Genomic DNA, 14,066 nt, shown 5'->3' with positions numbered 1-14,066 from the left:
CGTGAGTTGGAGCCCCACATCAGGCTCTGTGCTGACAGCTCAGAGCCTGGAGTCTCCCCCTCTCTCTGCCCCTCCCCCACTCGCACTCTGCCTCTCTCTCTCTCTCTCTCAAAAATAAACATTAAAAAAAAAAACTACCACTACTTACTAATCGGCTGTGTGCACTGGCCAGCTTCTCACACCTTGAAATCAGACTGGCCGCCCCCCCAGCCTCACTTCCTGGTCCATGGTGGTGACTTTCCCTTCTTATCCCCAAAACCACAGGAAACCCAACGTCTCAGAGATACAACGTGAAGGGAATGTGCCGTGATCTAATGTTGAAGCTGGGAGCCACCTGGATCTATTAGTTCCCTTGGGGTGGAAAGGTACGCAGGATTGCTGCTTCCCTCCCAAATTTAGAAAATGTAAGATAGTCTCTGCATCCTTGTGAGTTTCCTACGGAGCCACTGTGCTGAGGGGTTTCAAACATGTCTCCGTGTTTACCGACGCTGACTTTACCAAGAAGGAATCTGCGGCTCAGATGGGTCAGGCCCTTGCCTGAGGTCACAGAGCCTGGCTCCAAGGCCCCCTAGAGGTTGCTAGATGCAAACTCGAGCGAGGCCAGAGAGAAGAGAGTGGAGGCGTGGTTTATGGTGGTGGGCATGGGGTGTCTAAGAGAACTGAGGCTGAAGTGGGTGTGGACACGGTCTGGCCTTGGCCTTCAGGGGGTAGAGGGGATGTGGGGGGTGAGGAATGGTGTGGCCACAGCAGAGGATCTGTTGGGGTGCAACCAGGGCTTTATGACCCTCATGTGGCTCCTTAGCTGTCCTCACCCAGGCGTTCAAAGCCCTTTCCAGTGGGGTCTCAGTCCCTCCCATGGGGGTCGTGGAGAAAGGGGCGCCCTCAGGCTGTAGGGGGTCTGTGGCTCTCATGGGCCCGGCCGCTGAGGCTACAGCAGGGCAGTGGCCAAGTTCACCGGGGCTCAGACAACCATTCTCCCTGCCCAGACCAGCAGGGGCGACCTTGACACGGCTCAGAAGTGGACCTGGCTCCCAAAGGAGTCCCTTGGGGGAGCTGCAGGCAGAAACACCCCAATAGACAGAAAAAGGATGAGGACGGGCGGGAGGGCTGGAGATGCTTATGGAGACTGCAGGAGGGGCGGTGGGAGTTGGACCTTCGGAGTCTGTCGCGCCCTCTAGACCCACGAGGGACCGGCACGTCCGTCACACTCTCTGCCGTGGTCCCCGCAGGCCAAGCCGGGCGCTTGTCTCTCCCGGGTGGACGCGGTGGGACCTGGAAAAACAGGTGGGTGTGGGGAGGGGCGGGGCTTCCAGGAGGGAGGCCGGGCGGATGGGCGGGGATTAGGGAGCCCTCCCCCTCGGCGGGGGTCAAGGGGTCGGAGATCTTGCCCCAGGAGGGTCAGCCGGGCACCCTTCCCGGGCGCCCTCCTTACCCCCGCAGCTCGAGACTTCCCGGTCAGGACAATACAAAACCTCTTTATTTCTCATTTTCTATAAAAAGTCGTGTGTCTTCACGGACCATGGGGGTATGATGTGCAAAGCGCGCGGTGCACTGGGCGGAGCCCCGCAGCCGAGAGCGGAGCTGGGGCGGGACTGGGGGCGGTGGCGGCAGGAGGACCCCGCCCCTTCTGGGGCCCGGGGAGGGGTCGTGGAGGGCGGCCCCGGAGGTGGGGGGGTCGGCTGTGCCGTCTGTCTCTCCAACCCAGGGGTCTCAAAGCTCCGTCTCGTCCAAGAGGGGCTGCGGGACGGGCCCCCGCTGCAGGTGGCCCGGGGGCTCCGGACGGCCGTTCCCGAACACGGGGTTGGGGGCCAAGGTCCTTCCTGAAGGAGGCGCAGTCACGGGGGCCCCGACCTGAGACGCGGTAAACAGAGGCCGGCGAGCAGGCTGGGCCCCTCACTGCTCCTCGGGCCCGTCGCCTCCCAGGGCCTGTTCGTAGGGGCAGGGCCGGCGGCAGAGGCCGGCCGGCTCCGGGCCAGGCCGGGGACCCGCGGGCGGCGCCTCCTCCTCCACGCCGTCCCCCGGGCCGCCGCCGCGCTCGCCCTCCGCGTCGCTCTCGTCCGAGTTGTCCTCCTCCAGGTACCGGTAGCCGCGCACCTTGTGCTGGGGCCGCGGGATGCGGGGCTGGCGCGGGACCACACCCCGCCGCAGCTTCTGCTCCATCCACAGGTACGAGGCCGCGGCCGCCACCAGCGTCAGCAGCAGCACGGCCAGCTTAGCCTGTGCGCACAAAGAGGGATGCTGGGGACCCGCGGGTCACCGCCCCCGCGCCTTCCCCGCTTAGCCCCTCGCGGGACAGGCGCGCTCGCGTCCCGCATCGCACTGCACAGCTGCCCAAGCCACCTTAGCTTCCTGAGCACCCTGCCGCGGGCGAGGCTCAGAGCCCAGCTCTGCCCCTCCCTGGGGCTTAGCCTCCTGTGTCCCTTAGCGCAGGCACCCTTGTAAGAAATGCCTCTCAGACGTTTCTGGCTGTAGCCCACAGCCAAACGTAGTTCCCCATCATAACAGTCCATACACACATACAAGCAGCACATCCTGCTCTCATGTCTTCTATGTCATTTTTTCAAATGTTGGGTCTAGACCTGCTAAACTGACCCACCAGTAGGTGGGAGCAGAGCACGAGGAACCCGGCTCCCCGCAGGCCAATGAAGGGAAGACCCTCCCCGCCCAGCTCAGAGCTCACATCCTGTGAACAGATCATCAAACTACCGCAGGTGTCTGGGATGAACACCCAAGGAAAGAGAAACTGTGAACCCCTTCAGAGACAGGTAAACTGAGGCCCATGGGAGGTGAGGCAGTGAGCGGGTCCTGGGTTTGGAGTGGGCTTGACCCGGCCCTTGGGGAGTAGTGCCTCTGGGGGGCTGTGAGGCTAGGGTGGGCACCCAGAAAGTATCTGCCTGGGTGCTAGCATGAGGGGTGCCTAACGCCCCCAGAGACCCTCCTCCTACCATGCTCAGGCTCACCTTCATGGGCAGGCTTGAGCCCAGGTACACTGTGAAGATGGCCACCGCCTGCCACCAGTGGTAGATGGTGAAGACGAAGTCTTGCCTTTCTTTGTCCTCGTAGAGGATTCCCAAGAGTGCTGCAGGTGGGCAGGACAGGGCAGGGAGGGGAGAGGGGTCAACAGGGACCAGAATGGCTGATCTCCCACATGTGACCCCCTCAGAGCCAGCACTGGGTTGGTCTCAGCCCTTGGCCTTGGAGCTCCTGGAAAGCCCTTGTGAGCCGGTTCTGGCCTGCCCCCTGGTGGAAGCCCCCGTTATTACGCTGCCTGGGGAGCTGAGCAGAGGCAGGAACAGGTGAACTTTGCAGGGGTACAGTGTGGGCGTCACTCTGGAGCACATGTGTGGTCTCAAAGGCGGAAAACTCTATATGCCGCCATATCCTGTCCTCTCTCGGACCCCAGGTGCCTAACGCCAGGCCTTTGGAGGAGGCTGTTTCTCCTCACCCTGGGCTCAGGGAGGGCAAGCTGCTTGCAGCAACAAGCTTTCTGCAAATCAAACCTGAAAAGGGGAGGTTTGGACTTATTTTTCAAGGAATCATCCCTGGACCGGGAAGAAAGACCACCGGACAGGGAGTCAGGAGACTCAGGACTGTGAAGTGGAGAGACTTAGTACAGAGATGAGGATTCAAATGTTGGCTCTATGGGGTAGTCTCCGCGTAAGTTAACTCCCCATGGCCAGTTTTCCCAACTGTAAATGAGATGCTGCATATTATATGTCGTGTTCTGAGGTTTTAATGTGAGAGCGCCCACAGAGCACCTAGCAAATCGTACCCTCACCTGCCACTCAGGACATTAACTCCCCTGCCCTAAGGCCTTGCAGTGTGACCGCTCCTCCCAGGGCTACTGTGGAGGGACAGGGAGCCCCCCCCCCCCCCAGGGTTCACAAGGAGGAGGCAGGAAGCAGAACTGGGCAGGCAGAAGGGGATTCCAGGACCAGGTCCTAATCCAGACCTGGTACCAACGCCGGATGCTGCCCAGATCTGGCGGCCTCAGAGCAACAGCTAAGAGAGTGTGGCCCAGAATGCAGGGCTCCATGCCCTATGACAGATGAGGATAGCTGACTGTCTGATGGCGGGTGCAGGGGTCACCTGAGCCAGCCCCCACCCTGCCCACAGCAGGCACGACCTCCACCACACCACGCCCCCAGGGTGATGTTCAAAACTGTTAACAGCACTGGCCCATCACAGCGGATGCTGATGTGGAAGATCCAAATAACCGCACCTGTGTGTACTGACTGCGTGTCACGGGCATATGCCTACCTGGGGGCAGCGAGCATCACACAGCTGAACTCTGACCCACCCACCCCCACTTTTCTGCCAACAGAGTTCCACTCCCCGGGGCCCCCACCCCAGCAGCCCAGACTCAGGGCCCGGACCCTGCTACTCTGCAGACCGGCGTTGGGGCTTCATGCCTGCTGCCAGCTCTTCTCCATAAAAAGGTCATGTGTGCGCCTGCACCGTGGAGCGTGCACAGGGCCACCCGCTGCTTCCCAGGCTCCCTAGAGCACGGACTGGCAATCTGCTCCCAGTGTCAGGGTGAGCCCTGTCCTCTGGTTGGAAAGCAAAGTATCCCAAGTGCGGTTTTCCACACTGTCGCTCAGGGGTGCCCGCAGAGCCCTGTACCTACTCCGTGTAGCCACAAGATCTCACGCTGACCGCCCCCACCCCCAGTGGCCACAGGGCCCCAAGCCCACCCTGGGGAGTCGACAGGATGTCCATGGCGTGCAACAACCATACCTGCCCCTGGTGCGTCCACAGCCCTCCTCATCTGTCCCTGCAGCCCATGGAACTTCCTCCCACTCCTGGGAGTGTCCACAGGGATGCTCACCCACCTCCACCATAACAGACCCCTAGTGTATCCGTGGGACCCCATGTCTGTCCCTGGGATCTCTGTGTTCCTCCCCAACCACCCCGAGGCAGTCACAGGGTCCCCTGCCCAGCCATCCCAGTGCCCATGGCTATACTCACTGCTGAGTCCGGTCTTATTGAGGGCACTGCCCACACCCCAGAGGACAGCCGCTACGTAGAGGATCCAAATGTGTCGCAGGACCCGAGGTGTGGGGGCCCAGAAGAAGAGGCTGAGAGTGAGCAGCAGGTGCACTCCAGCCCCAGCCACCAGGGGCACCGGGCGCGGCAGCCACAGTCCCAGCAGGCCTAGGAGCGAGGCAGCGGAGGCGCCCAGGCTATAAGCCACGAGGAGGTGGGCCAGGCGTTCCAGCCCCACGGAGCACACACCATAGCCCTGGGGGGACAGGAGTGAGTGTCAGAGGTCAGCTGGCCCAGGCTCTGGCCCTCCCTACCTGAGGTCTTCAGGCCACACCCTGTCCCCTTTGGACCAAGTCAGGGCTAACTCCTGGGAAGTTCATGGGGAGCTTCTGAAGGCACAGACAGGGGAGAAGGCTTGAACAATGTGCTCGGATACCAAGGCTGTACCCCGCATGGAACTATACACTTTATGGGCGTTATTCTATCTCAACCATGTACCAGCTCTGGGAGCAAGCATGGTTATTAGAATCGCTTCACAGATAAAGGAAATTGAGGCCCAGAGAGGTTAAAATAACGTGCCTAAGGCAGTGGGGGAATGGCGGAAGGGAGGGAAGAAAGGAAGGGGGGTGTCTGGGATGCACCTGTGCATACTTACACATGTATTCAAAACCTTTAGCCAAAATACAAATTTAACCTGAAGTTCTGTATATTATCTGACAACGCTATGCAGGGGGTACTTACCAGGGTGAGACCAGTGCAGGCAAAGAGGACCTCGAAGCCGCTGTAGATAAAGAAGGGCACGAGGTGCCGCAGGCGGAAGTCGCGCACGTGCTTGAAGGGCAGCTGGAAGATGTTACCCCAGCCCACGCTGCGCAGGTCGATCTCCTCAGTGGGCCGGTAGGCGGCGCCGCACAGGCCCAGAACCTGCGGACCCGCGGGCTGAGGGGGCGGGCTGCCAGGCACTCAGGCCTCAGGCCCGGCCCCTAGACACACCCACAGACCTCAGCCCCGCCTCCTAGCCCCAGGCCCCACCCCCAGGCACATCCACAGACCTCGGCCTCACCTCCGGGCTCCGCCCCTAAACACACCCATAGATTTCAACCCTGCTTCTCAACCCTGGGCCTTGCCCCTAGACTCACCACAGACTTTAATCCCGCCTCCCAGCCCCCGGGCCCCGCCCCTAGACACACCCGCAGACCTAAGCTCCACCCCTCAGCCTTTGGCCCTGCCCGCAGGCTCCCCGGTAGACCTCGGCCCCGCCTCCCAGCCCAGGGCCCCGCCCCCAGACACACCCACAGACCTACAGACCTCAGCCCAGCCTCTCAGCCTCGGGTCCTGCCCCCAGCTTCACCCGTAGACCTCGGCTTTGTTCTCCAGCCCCGCCTCCAGGAAGATGCCACGCCCAAGCCACGCCCCCTGCACCTTAGTTCTACCTCTCGGGTTCTGCCTCCAGCCCAGTCCTCTAGGACCCCGTCTCCAGCTCCACCCCAGACCAGGCTTGGTCCCCCTTTCCTTGTTCTCTGGGATTCCAACTCCAGGTTCATTCCCAAACCTCTAGCCTGGCTCCTAGGTTCAGGCTTCCTCCCCAGGATTCAGACCCGGCTCCCACCTCAGACCAGGACATTGCCCAGGCTGCCTGCCAGCAACGCGCCCAGATGGCACCCATTTCTCCCCGCCTCAGTCCCCAGACTTTATTGACTCCGCCGCCACCCCATCTAAGGCCGCACCAGCAGCATGGCCAGGAAGGCCACTGCCATGAGCACGCTCTCCACCACAATGAGGTTTCGGCTCCGTGGTAACGTCTTCAGAACTGTCTTGTTGAAGCCACTGAGGATACCCTGGCTGTTAGTACCTGAAGAGTGGGACGCAGGGAGTAGAGCACACTGTCAACTCAACCACAAAGAAATGGAGCAAGGAGGGAGGGTGCAGGGGAGAGTCAGGGGTGGTGGGTGAGGACAGTGCTTGCAAAGGCAAGGTTCATTTGGGGAGTAGCTTGGAGGAGAGGGCCACTGGGGCTGGAGGGGCCACAAGGAGAGGAACACCTAGCCCCCCTTCCTGCCCTAGTGCCTGGAGGCTGGAGGTGGGGACCAGTCCATCCCCCAACTGCATACATTCACCCTGCAGTGATTGAGCTCTGAGGATATCTGTGGCTCAGCCCAGATGGCATCTCCTCCAGGCAGCCTTCCCTGATGCACCCTGTCCCCACCAGGCTGGGTCAGATGTCCTAACTGCATACTCCTGCAGGGTCCTTTGCCTTGCCCGTAAGAGGTGTGGGCCATCAGGCTTTCAGCCCTGGACCTGTGGGCAAGGGCATCCTCTCTGGGCACTCTCAAGAGCCCAGTGTCTGCTGGATGACTCAATGGAGGAGGTGAACAGGCCTGGGGGTCCCACCCCATGCAGACTAACCGCAGCTCTGCACGTTGTAGAGTGTGTGGTTCAGGTCATACAGGTAGTGGTTCAGGAAGTAGATCATGGGCAGCTGGGCACAGGCGAAGCTCAGCTGTGGGCAGGAGGGCAGCTTGGGCTGGGCTCAGAAGCAGGCACGGGGCACAGGCATGATCTGAAAGGGGTCTGGGCACAGCCTTGGCCGAAGAGGAGCCCTCCCCCCGCTCTGGGGGCAGCCTGATGGCAGGAGGGAGTGCCCAGCGCAGGAGGACTTTCTCCTCAACAAGGAGACGAGGAGGTCGGTCACCAGAGGTCAGTAAGCAGAGGGTGGCTCAAGAAAGGGCAGTGGGACCGGAGGGTCGAAAGGACTGTGGGATGGGCTCCAACGTGTGGGTTCTGGGCTTGCAACACCCTCCCCCCATGGCGCCAACGTGGAGCTGACTCACATGGAAGAAGCTATAGAAGATCACTTGGAAGACCAGGAGGTATGGCGCGTGGGAGCCCCGCGGCGGGCGCTTCTGGGGGCCCTGATCATCCTGCTCCTTATAATGGGAGTACTCGTAGTACTTCTGAGCCATCCTGGAGCACAAAGGAGAGAAAGCGTCCCCCCGTCCAACCTCTACCAGATGTCTCTGCTTCCTGCACCCAGGGCTATGGGCTGCGTCTCACGGACGGGGAAACTGAGACCCAAAAGGCAGAGAGAGCTCCGCCAGCTGAGGTTGGCAGTGCAGCAGAGACACAGCCAGGTCTCCAGCCTCCCGCCCTGCGGCCCCCCAGGCTCACCTGGTGATGTAGTTGCCCATGGAGGCCCAAAGAGGCACGATGGCCATGCCCAAGGCCACAGCTGAGGGCACGAGTGTGTAGTAGCGTTCCCAGTAGTTGGTGGAGACAAAGAGGGCATAGATGCCCACAGCCAGGAACATCATCCACTTGGTGCCAAAAAACCTGCGGGCAGTAGGAGGGATGCTGGCACCGCGAGCCTGCCCAGACCACTGGGGCCTGAGACCAGAGGGGCCACAGACCCGGGTGCCGGCTCACCAACCAGGCGGTGCGAGAGGGGGAGTAATCCCTGGCCTTGGAGTCAGGGGCTCTAAGAGTAGCAGAGACAGGGACTTGCTGGTGGTCTCAGTCCCAGGTCCCCACAATCAGTTTCCACAGCTTAAGGGGGAGCACGGAGCCCAAACCACAAGCTTCTCGTGGCCACTGCAAGGATGGGGGGACAAGGGGTGGTGTCACCGGTCAGTGGCCTGTGTGCACATCCAGCCCTCATTTGTGTTCTGGGCTGGCTCGCGAATCCCCCTTCTCCATCCAAGCTCACGTGCTGTGGCTTCAGGGCCCAGGGACACAAGTCAAACTGGGTTGAGGAAACTTAGGACCAGAGAGAGGTCCTGGCAGGACCAACATCCCTTCCTCCCTGCCCATCGCTCTTGCCGTCCACTGTGGTCATTTGGGAAGCTCCGTCCTCACTGGCTTCTAGGACAACAGGCTTGCTGACTCAGAAAATGCCACACTGGGCTTAAAGGTGGTTGACCACTGACCAGATAAGGGCCCGCTCAGGGCACGGAGGCTAGTCAGGCTAAAAACCACTGCCAGGAGCTCTGGGGTGTTTTTGAGTTATTTGTGCTCATTAGTTCCTTTCCTTGCTTTGGCTTCCAGGAAGCTCAAAGCCAAATGACTCTGCTTTTCTGATCACAATTACTTTCTCTATTACAGGGCCCAGTTCTTTTATTATCCTTATTTTGCCATATAAAAAATAGATAGGCAGCCCACTCTGATCTATTGGGGGGGGGGGCAAGTCACATTTTGATGGAGTAAATGAGCAAAAAGTAAAAATATCAGCACTCATTGCTGGTGAGGCTGTGGTTTAAAAAATGATGCGCACAGCCCGAGGCCATGCAAATTGGCACAGCCCTCTAGGAAATCAGCCTGATAGTTTGGGCAAGGGGCAAGCTTAGGGCGAGGGAGTCAAACTTTCCGACTGCCAGGTGCTACCGGTGGGACCTGGGCAAGCTGTTGAATGTCTCGTTTTCTCCTCGTCTCTTAGATCTCCCTGGGATCCTAGGGAATGAGGGAACGCTCAGAAAGTGCCCAGCACATGGGAAATGAAGAATTAGCTGTTCTTATCAACAGTGGTATGTTTTCAGAGCCATAGTCTTTCATATGGCTCTGATCTGCTAAAGGTACCGCTAGAAATTGATTGTAGAATTTTTTTAATTTTAAGAAGGGAAGAGCTACAAGCATAAAGTGAATATGTAAAAAAAAAAAAAAAAAAAAAGGAGGGGGGCTGAATGTCCAACTCTGAGCCTCAGTTGGGTGCCCCCATCTCTGCAGAAGATTCTACCATCACAGAGTCCTCAATGTGAATTCAGCACATGCTCTGGTGACAAGGACGTAAACGTTTATCCCTGCATGCTGCTGGGACAACAAAGTTAGCTGATTTACTGGAGGGCTTGGGAGGGTTTTCTTTTTTCTGATTTCAGTTAGGATCCTAATGGTTTTTGTGCGATGATGTTAAAGGAGTTTGGGGTTTGGGGGGTTTGGGGTTTTTGTTTTTGTTTGTTTGTTTTAAGATAGAGGAACTAGAACCCATCTAATTGGTCTGCTAGTCTCTGGGTCTCATCTGAGCGGAGACCCACCTCCTGGTGGGGAGGGTGCATGTGGAGGGGGGTTTTGCACTGGCCAGAAGGCTGGACCAGATGCTTCCAAGGCTCAGGTCCAGGGTAGACCCTCTGGGGCACCTGCCGGGCCATGTCTTCCCTCAATACCGGCCATGGGGCTGATCAGGCCGGGCTTGGTTGCCTGGGCGTTAGGGCTGATCAGATCCTCTCCAGAGATTCCACAGCCCTGGTCTTGGAAAGGTCCCTGTAGCTCCAAACCACGGAGGAGGGCACAAAGACAATGCCATGTGGGGCACAGGCAAGGTGAGGGAAGGAGCAGGAGTGGATTTCGGTTGTGGGAAGTGTGCCCTGGGGTCAAGTTCCTGCTCCCTTCCCTAAACCTGGGTCCTCCCCTCTCTCTCACCCCTCCAGGCAGGCAAGGCCCCTCCCCAGCTCCCCACCACCAAGAACACCGGGCAGGGGGAGACCCCATGGGCCAAGAGCCCTTGCACCCTTCAGTATCTGAGTGACAGTCCAGCCCTGTTGGGGACAGCAGCAACGCACCTGATAAGCACAGGTGTGTAGAGCAAAGCGGCGATGGGCGTCACGTTGATGCCCATCAGCATCTTGCTGTCGATGTCGGGCAGCCCCATGTTGCCATACTTCACCTCGCGGTAGGTCTCATCGTAGTGCAGGATCAGCTGCATCTGCAGGAGGCCTGGGGGGGCAGGGGGCGGGCACAGAGGGGGCAGCCTAACTCCCGCGGCAACGGAACAGAGGCCGGTGCGCGAGCTTGGAGGGAGCGCCAGTCACCAAAGGAGTCCCCGATTCCAACGCCCATGAGGACCGAGAGGGATGCCCAGGCTGGGCCAAGCGTCCTGACAGCCCGTGGCAGCGTCGGCCACTTGAATCCAGACCCTCCCCGCACCCCCCCACCCTTCCCGCGTACACACGTCCAGCGCTCCAGATCTGGAAGGCGGCAGACCCGCCCAGGGCGCCCAGACCCTGGCCACGCGCTCCCGAAGGTGCTGCCTGGGAATCCAGAACACTGCACCTGACCCCACCTCCATGTGGTGAGGCCACAGCTGCAGCAGCTGCGAGCGCGGCAGAGGAGGAAGTGAAAGAGGAAGGGAAGCCAACCGGCCCCTAAGGTTTCTCTTTCCCTGACCGGGGCTGGGAAGGGAGGCCGCGGGGAAGCCGCGGGTTCTGGCGCTGCGGGCCGCCTACCCAGGTAGACGGCGTAGGTGAGCATGCCCCCCGCGCTGGCCGCCAGCACGTTCTTGATCACGCCGAGGCGCTTGCGCCGGTAGTAGCGGCGCTCCTCCTCCTCCTCGTTGTAGTTGGGGTACGCGCCCACCAGCTCGTCCAGCTGCGGGGCACGCACGGCGTGCACGTCGCACCCGGGCTGGGGGCCCCGGGAGTCGCATCGCACCGCCCCACTCCCGGTACCCGCTGCCACGGCCCGACCCGGGGGCGGCGCCTCCCCCCTTCCCCCACGCCGGGGAGACCCCCCCCCCGCGCTCCCGGTCCTCGCACCCCCCCCTCACAGACCCGTCCCCGCTCACCGGAGCCCCCGGCCCGTCGGGGACCCCGAGCCGGTCCTCGTCGCCCTGCGGCCCCGCGGCCCCCGCCACGCGGTAGAGCGGCGGCACCGCCTCCATGGCCCGACCCCGAGGGAGCACTGGCGGCAGCCGCCTGGGGTGCACGAGCGGCGGGCCGGACACTTCCTCCAGGCGGCGGGACCCGCCCCCGCCCCGCCCCGCCCCGCGGGACGCCGGCTCGCGAGGGGCGGGGCCTAAGGTGTCCGCGGGGGCGGGGCGGGGGCGGGGCAGGGGCGGGGGGCGGAGCGGGGGGCGGGGCCGGTGTCCCCGGGCAGCCGGGACCTGGCCTCGGAGACGCGAGGGGCAAGTTCGACTCTTCGCTCAGCCACTTCCTGGCTTGGTAGCTTTGGGAATCAACTCCACTTCTCTGGGTCTCCGTTTTCTCACTCAGCACGGCTTCCCAGGGCAATCACCGGATTGCTAAATTAATGTAGAGCCTTGGGGGGCCTGGGGGGCTCAGGTCATGATCTCACGGTTTGTGGGTTCGAGCCCCAGGTCGGGCTCTGTGCTGACAGCTCAGCGCCTGGAGCCTGCTTCGGATTCTATGTCTCCCTCTCTCTCTGTGCCCCTCCCCTGTTCATGCTCTCTCTCTTCTCAAAAATAAAATAATTAAAAAAAAAAATTTTTTTTTAATTAACGCAAAGCCTTAGAAAAGTGCCAGGCCATAATAGGCTCTACTCAGGGCTACCACTGTCGCCCTCAGCTCCACCTCCACGCCCCATGCGGTGTGTTTGCAGGTCAGCAAAGGGCCCCCCACAGCAGCCCCACGGAGGGATCCCACCACCGGACTTGACAGCCGGTGCCCTCCTCCCATGCACCGCCCTCCAGTTGCGGTGTGGCGGCTGCAGGCAGAAGCTCTGGCAGGGCTGGTGGGAGGCTGCTGGCTGCGCCCCCGAGCCTCCTGCACCCTCCCCGTGGGGTCCGCCCTGCAGCGGAGCCCCCGAAGTTCTTGCATTGCAGGAGCTGAGGCTCCACAGCGCTGGCTATCACCTTGGTTGCAACCACTTGGGAAGCTTTTAAAAATCTACAGTTCCCAGGTCAGTCTCTTCAACAGATGGTGTTGCGAAAACTGGATAGGTAACCTCACGCAGAAAAATGAAGCTGGATCCCCATCTGACACCCTCAAAGAATTTAATTTGAAATGGGTGGAAGGCTTGGGGCACCTGGGTGGCTCAGTCGGTTAAGCATCTGACTTCGGCTCAGGTCATGATCTCACGGTCGGTGAGTTCGAGCCCCGCGTCAGGCTCTGTGCTGACAGCTCAGAGCCTGGAGCCTGCTTCGGATTCTGTGTCTCCCTCTCTCTCTGACCCTCCCCTGTTCATGCTCTGTCTCACTCTGTCTCAAAAATAAATAAAACATTAAAAAAAATTTTGAAATGGATGGAAGCCTTAAAACCATAAAACTCCTAAAAGAAAACAGGGCAAAAGCTTCTTGACATGGGTCTTGGAAAGATTTTTTGTATATCACACCAAAAGCACAAACAGTACAAGAAATAAAAATCAACAGGTGGGACGACATCAAACTTAAAAGCTTCTGCACAGAAAAAGAAAACAGTTAAGAGATAGGAAATGTCGGTGAGGATGCAGAGAAAATGGAACCCTTGTGCCCTGCTGGTGGGGCGGCAACCTGGTCCCGCCATCTTGGAGAATAGTCTGGAGGCTCCTCAGAAAACTCACAGAACCACCACATGATCTAGCAATCCCACTTCTGGATGTACGTCCAAAGGAAAAGAAAACAGGTTATCAAAAATATGTCTACACTCCCATGTTAATGCAGTCTTATAATAGCCAAGATACAAAAGCAACCTAAGTGCCCATCAGTGGATGAATTTAGGGTAAAGAGGATGTGATGCATATAGATACAATGACATACTTTTCAGCTGGGAGGAAAAAAGAGAAAATTCTGCCGTTTGCAACAGCGTAGATGGACCTCGAGGACATTATGCTAAGGGAAACAAGTCAGAAAGAGAGGGACACACATGATATGACACACCTTATATGTGGAATTTAAAAAGCACAACAAGGGGGTGCCTAGGTGGCTCCGTTGGTGAAGCGTCCGACTTTGGCTCAGGTCATGACCTCGCGGTTCAAGAGTTCAAACCCCGCCTCGGGCTTTGTCCTGACAGCTCAGAGCCTGGAGCCTGCTTCTGATTCTGTGTCTCCCTCTCTCTCTCTCTCTCTCTCTCTTTCTCTCTCTGTCCCTCCCCTGGTCATGCTGTCTCTCTCTCTAAAATAAACAAACATTAAAAATAGAACTAAAAAGATTAACAACACTGACTCAAAAAAACACAGTGGAGGGGTGCCCGGGTGGCTCAGTCGGTTGGGCGTCTGACTTTGGCTCGGGTCATGATCTCACGGTTCCTGAGTTCGAGCCTCACATCGGGCTCTGTGCTGACAGCTCGGAGCCTGAAGCCTGCTTTGGTTTCTGTGTCTCCCTCTCTCTGCCTCTCCTCCGCTTGACTCTGTCTCTCTCTCTCTCAAATAAATAAACATTAAAA

General features: G+C 59.4%; 1 protein-coding gene across 1 annotated transcript; it reads right to left on the bottom strand.

Annotated features, from left to right (window-relative positions):
• Positions 1-1,454: 1,454 nt before the first annotated feature.
• UNC93B1 (unc-93 homolog B1, TLR signaling regulator) lies at positions 1,455-11,719 on the bottom strand. The gene is made up of 11 exons (XM_027045231.2): positions 11,534-11,719; positions 11,196-11,337; positions 10,533-10,686; positions 8,155-8,316; positions 7,818-7,950; positions 7,393-7,486; positions 6,714-6,838; positions 5,728-5,910; positions 4,969-5,242; positions 2,961-3,079; positions 1,455-2,217 (listed from the first exon to the last, which is right to left on the bottom strand). The coding sequence occupies exons 1-11, from the start codon at positions 11,627-11,629 to the stop codon at positions 1,894-1,896; spliced, it is 1,806 nt and encodes a 601-aa protein (XP_026901032.1). The 5' UTR covers positions 11,630-11,719; the 3' UTR covers positions 1,455-1,893.
• Positions 11,720-14,066: the final 2,347 nt, after the last annotated feature.

Source organism: Acinonyx jubatus, chromosome D1 (genome assembly GCF_027475565.1).
Source record: "Acinonyx jubatus isolate Ajub_Pintada_27869175 chromosome D1, VMU_Ajub_asm_v1.0, whole genome shotgun sequence".
NCBI classification, from domain to species: domain Eukaryota; kingdom Metazoa; phylum Chordata; class Mammalia; order Carnivora; family Felidae; genus Acinonyx; species Acinonyx jubatus.
Note: the sequence above shows the minus strand (reverse complement) of the source record. Positions and strands in the feature narration are given on the sequence as shown.